Here is a 21,749-nt window from a genome sequence, read left to right as displayed (position 1 = left end):
GTCCTTGGGCCTATTTTCTGCATAAAGGAAGCAATAACATCTGGAGCATAAGCACGTGTTCTCTATGTTCCTGCATTCTTGTACCATTTCTTTTATTACAGGGCCTCCTGCCCTTGCTGTGTTCCACAGGAGTTTTCAGGGATGATTCCATCCTGGCCCTTTGCTCCAATATGACATCATTTTCCTGCCCTGCCCTGCACTTCTACAGGGCACTAGGGACTGCATTTCTGCATTGATGCTGCTATAGGCCCATATAGAGGGCAGAGAACTGCAATCACCTGATTGGGGAGAACTAGTGATTTGGCTGGGTCCTCTGCTTACAGCAAGATGGAAAAATAATACAGAGGACCAGCATTTCCCTGCTACCAGTGGAGACTTCTAGATATAGCAGTGTCCTACCCTTAGATGAAGAGCTACAGGCAAGCAATGGCTGCAGAGAGCAGAAGAATGGCTTAGGTTAGTCCTCTGACTGGGGCTAGTCCTACAGCTAAGGCAGTGGACAGGCTAGACCTCCAGAGACAAGTCCTCTACTAGGTTTTCCAATTGCAAATGTCAGTCCTAAACACATACATATGAGCAAGTAAATGGACTTGGTAATGTGTGTGTATGTGTCTGTGTGTCTGTGTGTGTGTGTGTGTGTGTGTGTGTGTGTGTATGTGTGTGTGTGTGTATGTGTCTGTGTGTGTGTATATGTGTGTGTGTCTGTGTGTGTGTGTCTATCTGTCTGTCTGTGTGTGGTGTGTATATGTGTCTGTGTGTCTGTGTGTATAAGTGTGTGTGTGTGTCTATGTGTGTGTGTCTGTGTGTTGTGTGTGTGTCTATCTGTCTGTCTGTCTGTCTGTGTGTCTCTGTGTGGTGTGGTATGTGTGTGTATGTCTGTGTGTGTTTGTGTCTGTGTGTGTGTATATGTGTGTGTGTGTTTGTGTGTGTGTGTGTCTATCTTTCTGTCTGTGAGTGGTGTGTGTGTGTGTGTTTGTGAGTAACAATAATTATTAAAAAAGAGGTCAGGAGTTAGGCAATGAGCAGAGAGACACAGGGAATGAGACGGAAGAGAGAGCATGTAAATGATGTAAAGTAAGTACAGTACTCATGTAAGACATTCTAAAAAAGAAAAAAATGAAAATTAAATTAAATTTCATCATTTGAACAAGAACAGAACATTCCTTCTATATTGTCATTGCATATTTGGAAGGTAGCTTAGCCTGAATTTAAAGTATAAGTGGCCAAGAACCCATGAGAGGCTACAGGCCAAGGGCAGTGTTTGAAACAATTTCTAGTTGCCTTGATGATAAAGCTATGAACCCAAACCATATTGGAAAGGTTACTGAAAAAATCTACCTGATGCTCTTCACTCTCTAGTTACATGTGGCACTTGTAGGGCCATCTGAAAAGGACTGATTTGAGTCTGGAAATACATATTATATCTATATATGTATATATAGATATTCATATATAAGTTATAATATATACATATGTATATATTAAAAATTATACCAGAATTTATTTTTTTCTCTCACATGATTTGTTAAATATGAAATGCTTTAGGGAACATAAAAAAATACAGCTGGTGATAGATTTGGGGGGAGAGTCTGGCAGGATATTGTCCTAGCTATCAGACTGTCTGCTACTTATAACAAGGAAGGAATTCAAAAGGCAGTTTTCTCCCACATTCCTCCTTAGGACATTTTTTTGTGTGTGTGTGCTCTCTACTATTTCATGTAACCAAGAGGTTGTGGGTAAACCCTAAGGGCAGGCTTGATGAATGCATGTGAGCAGACATTCACCAAGCACTTGAGGAGTTTTCAATTCTGTGGGAGAGACAGGCACAGAGGCCCCTCTCGTATGAGAAAGGAGTCAGAGATGCAGCCAGTATGCTGTGAATTTCAAACCATTGAAGCCATGGAGCCATGTTTGAGGAAATGAGCTCAGAAAACCCCAGGCGAGTTCACGAGAGCATCTACAGAGCGCCTTCCCTGCACCAATTTTATTGAAAGAGCAATTCATCAGAAAGGACTTTTTGAAAAGCTCTGAAGAGGTATGTCCTTCTGGCTCAGCAAATCTATTTCTTGGAATTGATCCCTGGAAACAAATATGCTGATTCAAAGAATACGCACACAAGATGGTTTAATGTACAGTTTATCAAACTATTAGCAATGAGATCAAATGGCTGTGTGAGGATGCCTTTTCCTTAAGTGGGAATAGTCATTCAATGAGCTACTTTCCATGCTTCAAGGTTGAGAGGGATTTATGAGGAAAGAGTTAGAACATTCTCTCAGGGATAAGAAGTAGATTTATAAGATACAGAAACGATGCTCAATTTTTATATCTAACTACACCCAACCCTGTAGAAGAGCATTTCTAATACTGGACATATTCTATAAATAACCACAATGGAGAAGAAAACATATTCACAAAGGTCACTATGACTAAGGGGGTTGAATGTTGTTTCTTGTTAATCAGACATTTGTGCTTCATCTTTTGAGAACTCTGTGCTTTGTTCTGCAATCCATTTTTAATTGGGTTGTTTGCTTTCCTGATGTTCAGTTCTTTAGTTCTTTGTCTATTCTAGGTAGTAGCCCCATCCCAGATGTATAGTTGGTAAAGATCTATACCCTACTGTAGGGTATGGCATTTGTTTAATGTTGTCCTTTGCTATACAGAAGCATTTTTGCATCATAAGAACCTACTTAACTATTGGTAGGATTTAGTATGGTGCCATCAGTATCCTGTTCAGAAAGTCTTTTCTAATGGCAGAATATTCCAGTCTATTCCCCACTTCCTACTTTTACAGATTCAGTCCCTGGTCATATATTGAAGCCTTAGGTGTTTGGGGGGATGAGTTTTGTGCAGGTTGATAGATGTGGATCTATTTGCTTTCATCTACACACAGCTTTCAAGTTTGACCAGCAGCATTTGTTAAAGATAATGTCTTTTTATTCAGTATGTATTTTTGGCATCTGGTATCTGTAGATTAATGGAAATCTGTTCAGGACGTCAATTCTATTTCATTATTAAGTTGTCTGTTTAAAATTTGGAATGGTGATACCTCCAGCAGTTCTTTTATTATGCAGAACTCTTTTGGATATTCTAAGTTTTATGAAGTTTAAGATTGCCTTTTCTATTTCTGTAAAGAATTGTGTTGGGATTTTGAGTTTGTAGGCTTCTGGTTAGATGTCCCTTTACACAATATCTCTACAGATCCTCAAGTCCAATAGACCATTCAAAGTCTTCTGATATATTCTTCAATTTAAAGTTTTTATTGAACAAGTCATTCATTTGCTTGGTTATATTTCCCAAGATACTTTTAAGTCTATGTTGACAAGTACTGTTTCTTTGCTTCATTTGTACATAGGAAGGCTACTGATTTTCATGTGATAATTTTGTATCCTGCATACTTTCTGGAAGTGTTTATCATTTGTAGGAGTTTTCTGGTAAAGTCTTTAGTCTTCTTCCTTTCCTATTTGTATACCCTTTATCTCCTTCAGTTGCCTTATTGCTCTAGCTCAATTGCTCTATTGAATATGTGTGGAAACTGAACCTCCCTGTCTTGTTCCTGATTTTGGTGGTAATAGCTTTAAGTTTCTCTTCATTTTAGTTGATGTTGAGTGTGGGATTGTCATAAATTGTCTTTATTATATGTATAGGTATGTTCCCTGCATGCCTATTCTCTCCAGGACATGTATCATGAAGAGATGCTGGATTTTGTCAAAGGGCTTTTCTGTTTCTGATGAGATAGCATGTGGGTTTTCTCTAGTTATGTGGTATATTATGTTAATTGACTTTTATAAATTCAAGCATCCCTGCAGCTCTGGGATGAACCAAACTTGATTTGACAGCTTTTTGATCTGTTACTGAATTCTGTTTGCAAGTATTTCCTTAGAAAATTTGTACTTATGTTTATAAGGTATACTGGCATATGATTTTCTATTTTTTGCATTTTGTTTTGGGTTCAAAACAGACATCAGATGAATGTCTGTTTTGGGTACCAGATGAATGGTCATTTCATAAAAATAATTTAGAAAATTTCTTTCAGTTTTGATTTGGCAAAATAATATAATGACATTATAATATATAATATAATATTATATAATATATAATATGATATAATATGATATATAATATATAATATATGATATATGATATATAATGTAATATATAATAACATAGTATTATGGCTTTGAAATTCTCATAGAATACACTAAATCCATCTAGTTCTGAACATTTTTTTTTAAGTTGGAAGATTTGTGATTACTGCTTCTATTTCACTGGGGGTTGTGAGTCTTTTTAACTTATTTATTTCATCTTGAGTTTAAATTGGTAGCTATATTTATCAAGAAATTAATCCATGCCTTTGCATATCAGAGTTTGATGGAGTACAGATCTTTCAAAATTATGTCTTCATGATTCTCTAAATTTTTTCAGTGTGTGTTGTAATCTCCCCCTTTTCATCTCTAATATTATTAATTTGAATCTTTATTTTCTCCTTAGGTTAAATTGACTAAAAGTTCTGCAATATTGTTATTAATTTTTTTTAAATACCTAACCATTTTTTGTTATTTTCTTTAGAGCTTTCGAGTATATCATTAAGGTATCACTGTGCTTTGTATGTCTACATAAAATAATGACTTTTGTGTAGACATTCTGTGCCATGAACTTGCCCTCTTGGAACTGCCTTCATGGTATACCATTTATTTGGCTACAGTGTGCTTTCACCCACTATCATTTATAAGGGTTAATATCTGATATTAACTGTAGCTGTGCAGTTTGAACGGCTACATGTTTATGAACTTGGGTGACCTTGTGTTTGGTTTATAAATGCTTAGAAATGAAATATCCTCTTGGTGGATTTTTCCTTTAATGAATATATAGTGTTCCTTTCCTATATCTTTCGATTACTTTTTGTCTGAAGTCTATTTTTTCCAATATTAAAATGGCTACACCTGCTTGCTTCTTGATTTCATTTGCTTGTAATATCCTTTCTCATCCATTTACCCTGAGGTGATGGCTGTCCTTGGTGGAGGTTTCTTGAGTGCAGCAAAAGAAGGATCCTGTTTTCTAATCAAATATGTTAGTCTGTGTCATTTTATTGGGGAATAAAGACCATTAAGATTTATAGTTATTAATAAACAATGTTTATTAATTTATGTTATTTTTGTTGTGGTTGAATACAATTCCATTTTAAATTAATTCTTATGACTTATTTATTCCTTGTCTTCTCTTCTTTTCAGACTTAAGTTACCTCTAGTAACTTCTGTACAGACCTTGATTGATGTAAAGTAGTTATTAAAATTTATTTTTATCATAAACATTTATCTTTCTCCCTTGATTGTGTTTGACAATTTTGCTGGGTATAGTAGTCTGGGGTAGCATTTGGTGTTTCTTAAAGTTTGTAGGACACCTGACTTAGCACTTTTGACTTTCAGAGTCTCCATTGAGAAGTAAGGTGTTAGTCTAATGAATAGGCTTTTATATATGACCTGGTCTTTTTCCTTGTAGCTTTTAACATTCTTTCCATGTTCTGTTTCAATTATTATGTGTCATGGGAACTTCTTTTCTTGTCCTGTCAATTTGATGTTTGTTAGGCCTCTTATACCTTTAGCGGTATCTCTTTATTTACATTTATAAAATTTTCTTCTTTAATTTTGTTAGGAATATTTTTGTGCCTTTCTCCTGGGTATATTCTCTTTCCCCTATACTTAGTACTTGTAGGTTTCATATTTTCATAGTGTCCCAGGATCCTTTTTTTTTAACATTTATTTTTTGAGTGACCTACCAAATTCTTCTGTCTTTAAGACATGAAAGTCTCTTCCACATCCCACAATCTGTTGTTAACCTCTCAACTGTTTATTTGATTTCCTAGTTTTTTTTATTATTATTATTATTTTGAGTTTTACATTAGGCTTTTCTTTAGTGATTTTGTTTTGGTAAATTCTACTGTATATCTCATTGGGCTTTCCTTGTTTAACAGTGGTTTGTGTTTTCATAGTCTTCATTTAGGACTTTAGAGGATGAACATAGTTAAGATATTCATAATTGCTATTTTAAAGTACTTATCTTGTTCTTCAGTTAAATTGGTTTTGGGGGAGTGCATATTACAATAGAATTTCTGGCTTCTGAGCTGTATTAGTTGTTCCTAATTGTATTATTGCACTGGAATTTAGGCAGCTGTAGTTAGGACATTGCGGTATTTCTTGGTGTAACTATATGGTCTCACAATGGTTGAGTGGGTTTTTGGTTCTTTGGTTGCTATTTCCAAAATCTGACAGGTTGTCGGTCAATCACTATGGATGTTGGATCACCCTGGGTTTTATGGTTCAGTCACTGACTAAGCCCAGATCTCTAGAGTTCTCTTTAGTGGGGACTGGAGTCTGGTTTTACAAACAGTTGCACAGGCAGAAGTAGGGATACCCCAGGTCCATCCACTGATGGCATAGAATTCAAAGGGAACAGAGATGGGATGGAAAGATTACCTAAAGTGTGCAGCAGCTGCTAGACTCTTGGGACCCTAGGAAGAAGAGAATGGATAAAGGGAAGAACATTGCTAGCCTACCTCAGTCCCAGTCAAGCTAAGCTGTGGAATCCTTGGTAGAGGGCAGTTCTGTGAGTCAGTGGGGAGTCACAAAGGAGTAGAGGTGAGCAAGTAGGGGTAGCTAAGGAGTGGACTCAGGAAGAACTAGCAGACATATAGTCTATACCATGGGGCCAAATCTCAGGGGATGGAGGGGTCCTCTACTTTTGTTTAAGAAAAATATACATCATTTAGTGAATTTTTTTTCAATTTGGTACACTATCTTTTAACAAATTCCTAAACTTTTCTTGCAAGTTTGTTGTAATAAAAAATAAAAAAAAACTACTGTTGGAAATTTATCTTGTTACTGACTTCTATGGAAGGTGCTTAACGATGATCAAGATGGGTAGAATATTTGCTGTCAAGGGGCATTACATCCACCTGGTGTCTTTCTGAATATTAAAAATTCATGAAAAATGGAGAGAGAAAATGCAGGTGGTCATTGATTTTAATCAATATAGCTGTCATTATTAATAATGAAAAGATGCATCTTTAATTAATTCTATGCAACATGACTTTTCTAGACTGGTTTTGTAACAAAATGTACCTGCCTGAATATAGATAACTAACTTCTTGTTGATTGGGTGAGACATGGACTATCCCCTTCTAGTCTGATGAGGTATAGACTAGCTCTCCTTGTCAAGTGAGCCACTGAATAGCCTTCCTAGTCAAGTATAGACAATTTAGCCCTTCTAGTACTAACCCTACTGCTAAGGCAAAAGATATACAGGCTAGACCTTCTTGCCAGAGTAGGTACAGACTTCCCTGACCTGGTCAAAGACAGTATGGGCAAAACATTTTGCTTAGAAAGGTTCAGGCTACTCATCTTGCTCAAATTAGGTGTACACCAGCCCCTCTGTTTAGAGTAGGTATAGGTTATCTTTATGGTTATCAGTGCATAGGCTAGCTTTCCTAACCAGCCTCTGTATTCATGCTCCAGGGGAAGCTGGTCCTTCCTGCTCTCATTGACCCCAATAGTTCCTGGCAGATTCTTAACAAGCAGTGAACACATGGTGGGATTATCTTCAGAGTGACTGTTTGCTAGGATGTACATTTTTTTGAATCCCACTGGAGTTTTTGTTAGATTAGCAGTCAGGATAATTATAATGCTGTGGACTAAGCTTAGGATAAGCTTCAGTTCTCAGAGTTATAGCAGTAACTGCTGTGCTGTGCTCACTCTGCTTATTCACCAATAAGAAAATTACAACTCTCTGCCAGAATGACAGGAAGGGTGCAGTGACAGCTCTCGACATTTCTGTGAAAAGTAAACCACATCTCACCCCTGGTCTCACTGCCCGTGAGTCCCTGGAGCTGCCTGATCCCTGTGGGGGTTCTGAGCTCTTTGGACTTTCCTAACCCTTGCTTTCACTACACATGAATCTCCGGAGCTGCCTGCTGCTTGAATGTGTTCTGAATTTCTTCAACTTCCCTCTGACTGATTTAAGTTCACACTTAATTCACAACTGGAAACTTGGAGGAAGTCCCAATCAGAATTGCATTTTTTAAATGAACTGACCACAGACAAGTCTTGAAGAATATTTTTCCTCAGAAGTCTGTGCCACTGTACCTTCAGCCATCCCTAAAATTGCTCATGGGATGTGAGCCACCTGAAGCCAAGTTCAAATGTTTATTGGACACTGTGAACCCAGCACATCACACAATACTTAGAGCAATATTGACATTTGTGAAATTACAGAGTGTGGGTACTGTGCAGCTGCATTCCCCCAGTAGAGTAAAGAGAGTCAAAGACAGCTTTGGAAAATGTTGTATTCGGATTTGATATACAGACAAACTGAAGGAGATGGACAGAGTGGTAGAAGAATGGATGATAGATATGCAGATGGTAGATTTATAGATAGATTCTATACGTATGCAGTTAATAAAATATAGATTGTAGACACATAGATAGGTGATAGAAATATAGAGGAAAAGTTGATAGACAGATGATATATTAGAGATAGAATGTAGATTCATAGATATTATCTATAGTGACAGATAATAGGAAAACACTAACTGATAGACAGGTTTGTAGATAGATAAGAGCTAGGATATAGGTGATAAAAAATAGTTCATAGGTCATAGATGATAGCCAGAAGATCGACATATACATAAATGATAGATGGAAAGATGATAGGTAAGTAGATAGACTGATGGATGATAGGTAGATGGCAGATGAAAAGATAATAGAAATATATCAACAACTTATATATTATCCACATACACACACATTTGCGTGCACGCAAACACACACAAACACACACACATATATTCATATGTATGCATATACAAAGTATGTATATAGAATATGTATCTATATCATTATATATGCACAGTCTCTACACATACAGGTGATATAGTTGTAAATGGAGATATTGAGACAGAAAAGATGTATACATACAGATGGAAAAGGTATTAATTCTTTGCTTGTTAAGATAAAGGTTGCAAAGGGAAGGTCTGTAAAGCACCAGTAGGGCAACGCCAATAACAATGTAAGTTTTATTTGCAATAAAACAATAGGAGGTAAGTAACCTAAGACCTAGATGAGTTGAGTACTTGTGGCCACTAAGTGTTGTTGTTAGTCCAGATCACTGGACTACAGATGTAGGAAAAAAGCAATTATCCTTAGGAGAATACTTGCTATTCTATGACCTCTGCCTGAAGCCTGTGTGTACCATAGGTGACACAGGAACACTTCTGCTTACTATTCCAGCTGAGAAACAGTAGTCAATAGCTGAAGACATATGGCTAGCATCCAAAGGCCCTCCTGTAACTAAAGAAAGCTTAACTGTACCTTCAATGGTCATATGTGGTGTAATGGCACAAAGTGGAGCTGCAAATACCCAGACTGCAATGCCAGGTAGCAAAGGCCTTCCAACCTTAGGACCTAAATAATGCTAGATATGACATCCTATCTATCATAAAACTTCACCTGGCACAAGAGAGAATTCCTTTTAACTGATAGGTGAAGATTGTAGTCTTTGATAGAAGAAATATTTGTGAAAAAATAAAGAATTCACTTCACATTCTTGAAGTGATTAAAGAGGGCACTTCATTCATCCGAAGAGCAAAGATAAGACATGTTCCAAGGAATATACATTCTTATTAGCACTGTTTAAGGAAATGTTATCAGAGAATTTGTAATCCAGGAACACTCTGGATTTCTTAAAATTAGTCTTGGAGTATTAGTTATATAAGCTGATTGCAGAAATATGTGTTTGTTGAAAATTGTTCTGAAACTGATTTACCAGTACAGCCACCAACTAAGTTTGTAATATCAAGTATCATGGGGAAGAAAGGTCTGACGTTTTCTGGAAAAACCTTTGGACTTTAGAGATAGTGAGTCTAATGTCAGGACCTTATGTGACGTAGGTGCTACAGGTACATTTATTTTCTAACCAAAACACTGACTTGGTTGGAGCTCAGACTGTGACAATGTCTATTCTTATGGTGATGTAGGTACTACAGGAAGATTCAGGGGAGGGGGGATTCTGGGCTCACTCTTACAAGGAGTGAGCTGAAACACTTTTGATCACAGCCATTCTCTAACTTAGCTTCTGTGTCATTTTGAACCAAGACTTGAGGATCTTCACAGGGATAAGTGCAAAAGGGCCAAAAGGCCAAGGGTCACTTTTTATGACCCATCTTCTCCCATTGCTCAGGGAAGAGAACCAATTACTTCCAAGACTTATGTGCCATTCCTTGGCACTTCCTCTTCAGCTATGGGTGTGATATGCATGTATTCATGCCTATATATATATATATGTGTGTGTGTGTTACATGTATATATATATATATATATATATATATATATACACACACATATATATGTATATATATATATATATAAAACATGCACACACACATATACATGTACATATACATGCACACATTCATATATAACTGAACATCTTTTTTTTCCATTTTTATTAGGTATTTAGCTCATTTATATTTCCAATGCTATACCAAAAGTCCCCCATACCCACCCACCCCCACACCCCTACCCACCCACTCCCCCTTTTTGGCCCTGGCATTCCCCTGTACTGGGGCATATAAAGTTTGCAAGTCCAATGGGCCTCTCTTTCAAGTGATGGCCTATTAGGCCATCTTGTGATACATATGCAGCTAGAGATAAGAGCTCCGGGGTACTGGTTAGTTCATATTGTTGTTCCACCTACAGGGTTGCAGTTCCCTTTAGGTCCTTGGGTGCTTTCTCTAGCTCCTCCATTGTGGGTCCTGTGATCCATTCAATAGCTGACTGTGAGCATCCACTTCTGTGTTTGCTAGGCCCTGGCATAGTCTCACTAAGTTTGGCTGAGTCCCAGAACCAAGTTGGAGCCTGTTGCTCCTGAGGCAGAGGGCTTCCAAGCTAGGCAGACACCTGTCCTCTGGCTGGGAGGGTGGCCGGATGTCTGCAGCCCGAAAAGGGTGCTACCTCAGCAGCTCTGTGGCTCCTGCCTGTCCCCAAAGCTGTCTGCTTCTGTGGTGCACCCTCTCACCTGTCGAACATCCTTTTTTACTTCAGTGCAGGCAAAGGTTCTTGTTCATTACCCTCCTGCCTATTCTATAAACTTGGCATGGTTCTATAAATCTTAAGTTCATATGTATTTACTTGATTTACAATATGAATGACATATTAAAATTAAAAATATAGCATTTTACAAGTTCAATGTGTGACCGTATTATTCTATTCTACTCTGGTAAAACAGGTACATGAGCCCCACAACATGAATTATTTCCCATTTCTTCCCTCTAAGAACACAGCAGAAAACTGCTATCATCCACAGGCTGCTCTCCTCAAATCTATAAGCAGCTTCTTTGAACTAATAGGCCTATTAAACTATTTAGTCTCCATAGACAGAACAGATCATTTAAAGTGTGTCCTAGTATCTCTAATAGGTTCTGGCTTCTTAATCATCATGAAAAGGTTTTAACTGCAGAGGGATTCCCCCATATAATCTCTATAATGATTTTCTAAAACTGCAAGAAATCTGCCTTCTAGTCAGAAGTGCCCAAACAGAGCAAAGCTGAAATCCACTAGAGTTTCCAAATGCATTTTAGGAAATTATATCAATATGTTGACTCTACATTTTTCAAGTTACATAAGCCAAACACAAGTCACCACCCTGGGTCCATAGAACTAAGTTCAACGTGTTCAGCCCCTTCCATCATGTAAAAGAAAGGCCAAGCTGACGGGTGGCTGAATGAAAAATAAGTAATATGTGTCTTATAAATAGAATCCTAGAATTTATGGCAAAACTATTTGGAGAAAGTGGAACAAATTGGCTTGCTCTATTTCTGCTCAAAGCAGGCCATCTTAAATTGAACAGTCCTGCGAGTCTTACGTTTATTTTTACTTTTAACAGAAGAAGAACCTTGTTGAGGACACTGAATGAACATGAATTTTTCCATTACTTTTAAGTGGCTTAATTTGACATTCTTGAATGAAGCAAAAAGTGATTCTCTCAGTTACATTGAAGGGACACTTGGCCTATCAGTTCCTTTTCTCGGGATATGATCAAATACATGACAAGAATCAATTCTAGAGAGGAGGGGGTTTACTTAGGCTCACCATTTGAGCGTATGATCCATTATGATGCAGAAGGCATGATGCAGGAAAATGAGGTCGCTCATCACATTGCTCCTAAAATCAGGGAGCAGAGAGGGATGGATGCTGGTGTTCAGCCCCTTTTCATTCAGTCTGGGACCCCAGCCCTCAGGATGGTGCTGCTCAAAGTTGGGATGCTCAAATAAGTCTCTCTTCTGTTCTAGTCTGTGGATATGAGGAGACGAACTACCTCAAGCCCCTTCCTTCATTTCCTTATAGTAATGGGATATAACCTCGAATTGTGAACTAAAAACAAACAAATAAACACCTTTTCCCCCTAACTTCATTTTGGTAAGTTATTTTATCACACCATCAGACATGAAACTGAGATAAAAGTCTTCTTTTGTTTTGTCACATGCTGAGATACAGATAACACTGAAATCTTCATATAAATAAGCCCATGCATGACATGGCTGTCAGCCCACCACTAGGGCGACTGAGACAGGAGGATGACAAATTTCATTTCAGCCTGGTTTACGTAATGAGACCCTGCTTCCTGGGAAGAAAATATGCACATATTAAACCTATAGAATTAGACATAGATCATCAAGTGGTTCTCTTTCCAGATAAACCAATAAATAAACATACATGGGCAACTATATTCAGGTAGACACATAGACACAGGCACACACCCACTTAAGAAATAAGCTTTTAAAATAGATTAATTACTTCTTTCTAGTTAGTAATCTTTAAGATATTTTAATTTATTTGTTTTCATTTATGTGTACGTGTATGAGTCTGTATGGCCTTATAAAACTGTGTGAGTCCAGGAACCAGAAGGTGATATTGGATCTCCTGGCACACAAGCTACAGGTGATTATAAAGTGCCAGGTAGGTTCTGAGAACTGAACTTCAGTCCTTTGCAAAAACAAAGAGTAGCTTAATCACCAAGCTATCTCTGCAGCCCTCTCAAAGTAATTTTACACATTGCCCCGGTTAGTCTAAGACAGAAATCAACAGTCTGTTGCCTGTGAGCTCACTTTGACCCATGGTCTCAGAATAGGTTTCATAATGTAAAATAAAGTATATGAAATGTATATTCCAGAATCTATAGACACTCTACTTTGTTGTGGAATGAACATGAAGTACCCTCTGAATGATTTTCAATGATAACAAACTTACCAGTTGTAAGGATACTAAACAATACCATATATCCTTGTCAAAAATGTGTGGTGATTCATACAAACCTGCCCCTTCTTGTGGTTAGGTCTTTGCAAATATGATATGGTCAAGAAGGTATTGGTTTAAGAGTATTGTAAAATGTTGGCATGCTATGCAGTGCAATCCTACCTTGTTGTGAGGATTAGAATCTTTAAAATAACAGGCTTTAAAGCTGAGACCAATCCAAGCCCACCAGGTAAATGAAGGTGAGCTAAACTGGTTCTAACCTTTTAATCATCAGTTCACATTTCCTTTGGTCATTCTCAGTGTTACCTGGAGGTATGTCATCTCTTGCATGGCCAAGCCAGACTCAGCTATGATAGAATTGAAGTTCTGGGGTACAGTGAGGCTGTATCCCAAGCCTTGCTGAGTATATCTCCAGTCTTTCTGATTCTTAGGGTCTTTATGACATGAGTCATTTTAAATAATGTTACTTTAGTAAATTCTCACTTTGTTATATTATTCCAGTATCTTTGACACTTGTCAATCTTATAGAAATCTTCCTTACTATGGTGGGAAAGAGTTTCTAGGGTGAATCCTACAGGTGGACTGTGGGAAAGTCGTCTACTCTCAGACATGATAAGCAACAAGTTACCTCAGCTATATACTTCTACCCCCCTTTCCTATTTATATTCATTATGATCAAGGTCCTGAGAGAAGGAATTGAGAGCTCAAATCACATATTCTGCATCCATCATTGATGAAGACAAGAAATGTCAAATCCTTTCAAATCCTTTCATTCCTTTGTTTCAGAAAAGAGTGGTCCTGTTATGCCCAAATCATTTTAAGGTGTGAAGGCAAGTAACAACCTTCCTCTACTTGAAGCATCTCAGGAGACTGTCAGTGAACCATTTTAAAAACAGGTGTGATAGTGCCATGGGATATTTGATCTATTGGTTTCAAAGGATATTTCTCTCTGCTTTCTCTCCTCTAGGCTCACAGGCATGAACCTCCCATCCCCTGTGATCAGCAGCAAGAACTGGCTACGTCTCCACTTTACATCTGACAGCAATCACCGACGTAAAGGGTTCAATGCTCAGTTCCAAGGTAAGAAGGTACTATCTGAATAAATGAAAAATGAATGAATAAGTGACATGTAACATCCTGGTCCTTCTTCACCCTGGGATTTTGCGATACTACCAAAGAAAGAAAAAGAAACTTACCTTTAAAAATGCTCCCATCATGTAGAAGCAATCAACTTAGGGAGGTGTGTGGGAATGATGGGCCAACACTGTTTAATAATCCTTAGGCCTCTGACAGTCTATGGCAGTAACTGGTTTTACTGAGGCGTAGTCAAGCATTAGTCAATAAACTTATGTTACCATTCATTGTACTTACCTTCCACATAAGAAACATTTACTGCAGTTCATGTTATTACAGGCTTAGAGTAGTTCAATAGATGGGTTGTACTTAAAAATTCAAATGAATATTGATACAATATTTAGTCCTAAACTATCCTATACTTGAAAAACAAAGCTACCCGATTTAGTAATTTACGTTTCATGAGCCTCAGAATAAAGATAATATTATTTAGCCAAACATAGCTGTCTTCAGCAATGTAATTCTGAAATATTCTGTTTTCATCTCGTTTCTCCTATCCTTTATGCTTAATCCTGCATATTTCTAATTGTCAGTAATATATATATATATATATATATATATATATATATATATATATATATATATATATCAACACTACAGAAATGCAATCCATTGATAAGTGGCCAACAGAAAACCATTCTACTTACAAAAATTAGCATATTCTAAGTTCTGGATGGGAAAGAAGCTCAAAGGGTCCCATCCCTTCCCTGCTGAGTCCTGATACACTCAGGGAGAGATAAAGGCACTATGTCTTTGTCTGTGTGCCCATCGGTAAGCTACAGTGGATAATTTCTATCCCACAATATCACACAGCCTTGTTTCACCTCTAAGTTACAAACAAAAACAAAAGCTAGGCAGGATGACAGGAATTGGAAAGGAACTTGATTAAAAATGAATTGTATGAGTGTATGGATATGTCAAAGAATAAACCCAATCATTAAAAATAAAACACCACATCTGAACTCCATGCGCTCTCTCCCAAACATGAGCTTAAGAATGTGGCTCTCAACAAGACTATATTCCCTCAGTTTGCAAATCACAGTGTGGTGGTTTGAATATTCTTGACCCAACAGTGGCCCTGTTATGAAGTGTGGCCTTGTTGGAAGAAGTATATGTTTCACTGTGGGAGTGGACTTTGAGACCCTCCTCCTGTTTGCCTTTGGAACAAGATATAGAGCTCTTAGCTACTCTAGTGACATGCCTGCCTAAAATCTGTGATGATGATAATGGACTGAACCTCTGAACCAGTCCCAAATAGATGTTTTCTTTTATAAGAGTTAACTTGGGCTGGTGAGATGGCTCAGTGGTTAAGAGCACTGACTGCTTTTCCGAAGGTTATGAGTTCAAATCCCAGCAACCACTTGGTGGCTCATAATCATCCGTAATGAGAAATAAATAAAGAACCTACACATTGGAATGAATGGGGCCAAAGCAAGAGGAAGAAAGGGAAGGGGAGGAAAGGGGTATCTTTGTCATAGTGTCTCTTCACAGCAATTGAAACCCTAACGCAGACATACATGAAGTTAAACGTATAGCACTGTATTTCTGGTCCTTGGTCACATAGAATGAGGATATTTGTAGGGTATGAAATCTGGATGGTGTAGAGTTGAGTATAAGATTAGGGCTTATTGCTGGCTGACCAGGCCTTGGGCAGGGTGCAGACACAGAAATCACCTGACCTATAATTTAGATGATCTTCCTTCACCATTGTAACCTTGGGTCCTTACTGGGGTCATGGATCACTGGCCTGGTTTCCCATGGAGTGTTATAGGTCCTTGTCTTTACCCTCAGGTTGCAATCACCATCCTGGACTTTGAAAATAGGAGTATCCAATGGTTAAACATATTCTGGGTCACAGGCAAAGCCAAGAACTTTATTGTAACCATAGCTACTTCTGATAGATGGTCTTTAATGCCACTTATCTTCTAGAAGTTGCTGTGATGTAGTACATTGAAAGGACCTGGTGACAGGGGGAGACCCTGTCCCATGTATACAGAGTAAACAGCGTGAAGAAGAGGACACTAGGTCTGGTGGGGGATATGTCTAAAGCCTCTGCGTGTTCATCCACATCAGTGGAGGGACCTGACTCTGAGTTAAAATAGCCACATTTGGTCCTTAAAACTCTTCCAGGCTGTTATATAGTATGGTAGTCTGTAAAGTGCTGAAAAAGAATTTTTTCTTAAAGGTTTGGTTATTTTCTCAGCAGTGGAAAATGTGTAATATCACCCCTCAAGACTCATTATTTGTATGATGGGAATAAGTGTAACTAATCTAATATGTGGCTTAAGAGTGACCCAGACTGAAAGGCACAAGAAGCACACAGACTGCGGGAAAAATCAAATATATACAATTTTAAAATTGTAAAATTATAAGATACATTTCTGAAATTTGCAAAAATATAAATTATAAAGTAATCAAAATAAGTATTGCATGTAATTGGAGTCTGATTAAATATAACTTGTACCAGGGTCTAAAAGAGTCTCCAAGTGATAGCAATGTATCAGAACACATAGCCCTGGCTGAACAGCTGTATATGGAAACCTTGTCCATAAATTCAGGTACAATGCATTGTGGATAGATGAAACTACTACATTCTTGTTCATAAGCTCATATGCTGCTATGACTAGGGAATTATCCTCAGTCCACCTCTCAGCAGGTCTGCCATAAAGGAGGTTGGGCCCAGATTCCATGTCTCCCATCTAAAAAGGACATTGACCCAACAGAGCAATGACAGCAAGAAATTCTGAACTGGCCATGGCTAATGTAGGATATTTAATTTCCTGGTTCTACAGGGCAGGCCCATCATCAGTGAAGGGAAACTTCAGGAAGAGACAGATTCTAGAATAAACCCATGAATGTCAGAGATCAGGATACATGACAGTAACTGAGGATGCCATCTTCCCTGAGTCCTCACCAGGCACCCAATACCATGTTCTGGCTGAAGTTAGTCTCAGATCACTAGTGAGAAGCTAATTAAATTGTTGCATAGGGAACAATCAACCCCTTTCTTGTTGTCTACATCAACCCCTTTCCATCTGCCTGGTTTGAATACCAAAGAGCTCCCACCCCTATTTTCTTTTTAAAATGTAACACAGTAAGGGGGATTATCCACCCATTTGGTCAATAACCATAGTAGTCAAAATGCATTCAGAATTTACCAAATTCCTCTACCCTACTTTACAAATACTCCTTTGTCAAAGGTTTGGGGTGTATGTACATTTTTCTGCTTTTTTAAAAGGAAAAGAGATCTTAAAAAAAATACCTTTGACAGTTAAATAAATATGCATATCTGAACACTCTGATAGGCCAGGAAGCTAGAAAGGAGTCCATGGAGTCCATGGGGTTTGAAAAGAGCTGACTTTGCAGGAGAGATGTGTGAAAGACACTAGAGCAAAATAAGTAGGGAGAAAAGGCAGAGATGGGAACTGGAGACCTGTGACTTCTTAAGCCCAGTTAAAATGTAAGATAACTTTAAAAATGCATTTGTAGCTTTGCCACATTGTTGAGTTTTGTGGTGGTCACACTTGTCACTTGCAGTCATCCCTACATGGAGATCCTTGAGAATTAAGAGACACAGAATCTCCTGGAATCCCTTGGTGACTTCCACCTGTCCTTCACATTCCAGTAACCTTCCTCAATACATGCTTGCTGTGTTCTCCCAAAGGAGGTGGTTTCACAGAAACAAGAACAAAGAAAACATTCTTCTAGTTTTGCAACCTGTCTTAGCTAAGCAAGCAGCCAATGTCATGAGGCATCCCTGCTTGTCTTGTAGTTTTTTAACCACCTACTAATTCCTTCTTTGTATTGTCATCTGGCTTCCCTTTCCCCTTCCCCCCTCACCTAGGCCATCCACTCCTGCCAGCATCCAAGAGAGGGATGATTGGCAGTCACTGGCTTCTGCTTTGGATGTACACTCACTTTTAAGATAGTACTGGAACAGAAGCTGCTGTAGAGTAGGCGAGACCTGGGAGTATATGACAGATTTATGTAGGATGTATTATTTCTCTCAAGTGGCTGAAAATGAATCCCATTCTTTATATGTTGCCTCCACCATTAATTACAATTAAACAAGGACCTTTTTAGCCCCATCCATCATCTGGGCGTTTTTGATGTCTACAAGATGAATTTTTAAAAAACATATTAATCTTGAACCTTGAAAGCCTGTGTCCTGAGTAGGCTTCTCTGAGTTGGGCTCCAGTTCTCAATATATTCACCTGGCTATCAATAAAATGTTGGTTTTTACAAGATGCAACCCCCATTGATTTCTGTAATGAATAAATCATTGTGATAGAAAGTGTTTATAATAAAGTTCCAATTTAAGTAGGGAACACCCTGTCTCATAAATCAAGTGAAAATCCGATGGCAGCTTTAAAGCTTGTGTTGACACAAATAATTAGCTTGCTTTTTAGGTTATAGCTCTATATAAGCATTGATTTTCCTTTTATTTAAAACGCAGACCTTTATACAAAATGGGGACTCCCGTGTTATTAAAAATGCATTTGGAAAATTGAAACTTCATGTGCCCAGATTTATAAAATCTGTGTGTTACCCATTCTTTCACAGACACAGTCCCTGCAAGTGTTTTTTTGACAAGAGCTCTAAGACAGGAGCCTGCTAGGTCCTAGTGTCAACACATGTACGCAGCGAACACTCAGTCTGCAGAAGTTTAAGGAGTACTAAGCAGGACCTAGAAGGTGCTTCCCTGGCACTCTCTTAAGTCATGAAGGCAATCAGATCCATCAAGTGCCCTTGGGCCACTGGCCTGCAGAAAGAAGCAGGCTGCTGAGGATGCTCTAGAGCTAAACACAAGGTAGTGGGAATGACCTACTTACTACCACCTAGGGTGTTTCTAGGGAGAGGAGATGGCAGGGAAAGTATTTTCCAATACAAATAACCTAGCTAAAAGAAATCTTATACCAAGTTACTCTAAAAAACCTAACTTTTATAATAGAAGTATCTTGATAACATAAATTTACTGAAATTAGACACACTTAATTACACCCACCCCCCATTCCCTAGAATATACTTTCATTTCTCTTGGAGCAGAAGACTTAGGCAACTGCCAACTCCACAACCATCTGCTCTAACTCTCAACTGTTTCAGTGACACACATATTATTAGGCAATGTCCCTCTTACCTGTGTGCTCCGTTCTTATTGTATTCAACAGACTTAATTGTATCTACTTCTCAGACACAAAAGAGGAGGAAGTATGTCACTCATACTCTTGTGAGAGCATTATCTCCTGTAGGAGGCATAGTCCTGCTTGATCCTCCCTAACACATGCAAGTCCACCTCCTGATGCTGGTTCTATGTCAGCTGGATTCTCCTTTATCCTCTTAATTCTCTGGGTCAGGTCAGAATCCTGTAGCACTGGTCCATACATGCAAGAAACACCTACTTCAAGGTAGGGCTGCCTGGCTTTGCTGGAGTGATAGCTCACTTGTGGGAGGGGCCTCCGGTGCCATAAATTCAGAATAAAATTTACTGTATCACATAGACATGAGCCTGGAGTCTGGAGGGTAATACAGCACAGAATGCGTGGCACAACCAAATATTAAAGGATAGAGGTGAGTGAGTTTGTTTGCACAGGCAGCCTGGTTCCCTTGCAACAATCAGTAATCAGTATTACTCAACCATTCATTTTGCTCATCATTGAGAAGTACACAGAATTTTCAAGAATGTGATACCTCCTCCCCACCCCAGTATCTCTTTCTGCTAATCTTTTTTTTTTTTAGATATTTTGTTTATTTACATTTCAAATGCTATCCTAAAAGTTCCCTATACCGTCCCCCCACCATGCTCACCTACCCACTCACTCCCACTTCTTGGCCCTGGCATTCCCCTGTACTGGGGCATATAAAGTTTGCAAGACCTATGGGCCTCTCTTCCCAATGATGGCCGACTAAGCCATCTTCTGCTACATATGCAGCTAGAGACACAAGCTCAGGGGGTACTGGATATGCATTCACTGATAAGTGGATATTAGCCCAGAAACTTAGAATACCCAAGATACAATTTGCAAAACACAAGAAAATCAAGAAGAATGAAGACCAAAGTATGGATTCTTCATTCCTTCTTAGAATAGGGAACAAAACACCCATGGACCATCCAGAGACTACCCCACCCAGGGATCCATTCCATAATCAGCCACCAAACCCAGACATTATTGCATATGCCAGCAAGATTTTGCTTAAAAGACCCTGATATAGCTATCTCAAGTGAGGCTATGCCAGTTCCTTTCTGCTAATCTTAATGCTTCAATCCATTCAAGTGGCTGTCTCCATGAGCAGGAGATGTTGGGTTTATTCTTGACCATTAGGTGACATCACAAGTCCTTTGTGAACCCCAGAAACAAAGTGCAGCAAATTGAGAAGTGAAGATGCCTGTCTGGTGAGCCCTACTTCAGTCCCCACTCCCTGGGTTATAGCTCAGCTTGTGTGTGTGTGTGGGGGGGGTTGTCAAAGATCTATCATATATGGTAATACCTATTGGCAAACACTTCCAAGTACCTCACCATAGTGGCTCTGGGGTTTCAGACAGAAAGTATCTGACATATCTTCATTGGATCTCTTCTAGTGCAAACCCTAGAAGAGCAGCTAGTTTTGGATCTGGACTGCAATCATGTAGCATGTAGACATGCCACTGTCTCTGTATACTTGTGTAGTCCCTGTTTGGGCACCAAACTCCATATTTTATCACCATGAAAGATACTTTGGTGTTTTTCTTTTCTTCTTTTTTTTTTTTTTTTTTTGAGACAGGGTTTCTCATTATAGCTCTGGCTGTCCTGGAGCTCACTTTGTAGACCAGGCTGGCCTCGAACTCAGAAATCCGCCTGCCTCTGCCTCCCGAGTGCTGGGATTAAAGGCGTGAGCCACCACGCCCAGCTTTCTTTTCTTCTTAAGTGTTAAAAAAAAAATCCTATTTAGGTGTGTGTGTGTGTACATATATACATATATACATATATATCTATCCTAGGCTCAGGGACTGAATTAGACCAATCCAGGAAGGTTCCAGCAGAGAAATCATGAGTGGGAGGCCAGGAGGATGGTATTGTAGTACAGGCCAGGGTTTGTGGCCAGATTCTTCAACCTAGAGCCTCAAGTTCATGGTTCCATTCTGAGTAACTTGTAAGAGTGGCATAAAGTGAAAGCAGGTTGACCCTGTGTTTCAGTCAACAAAACCTGCTTCCCAGTCTGTTGGATTCATAGTTCTCAACACAGGCCTTCATTCCTGCCCAACATCAATGTGTCTCCACAGTGCTGGGTCACTGGTGTGTATCACTACACTGCTCTCTAAAATGTGGATTTCCTGCC

General features: G+C 38.7%; 1 protein-coding gene across 1 annotated transcript in view; it reads left to right on the top strand.

Moving 5' to 3' along the window:
• Positions 1–21,749, top strand: part of Csmd1 (CUB and Sushi multiple domains 1) — a 1,626,901-nt gene that overhangs the window by 1,020,383 nt on the left and 584,769 nt on the right. The window contains exon 6 of the mRNA XM_085844142.1: positions 14,269–14,381. Coding sequence (XP_085700268.1) covers positions 14,269–14,381 — 113 coding nt within the window. The remainder of the gene's footprint in view (positions 1–14,268; positions 14,382–21,749) is intronic.

Source organism: Mus caroli, unplaced genomic scaffold, assembly GCF_978045245.1.
Source record: "Mus caroli unplaced genomic scaffold, Mus_caroli_1 scaffold_10, whole genome shotgun sequence".
In the NCBI taxonomy this organism is placed as follows: domain Eukaryota; kingdom Metazoa; phylum Chordata; class Mammalia; order Rodentia; family Muridae; genus Mus; species Mus caroli.
This window is presented reverse-complemented; position numbering and strand designations above follow the sequence as displayed.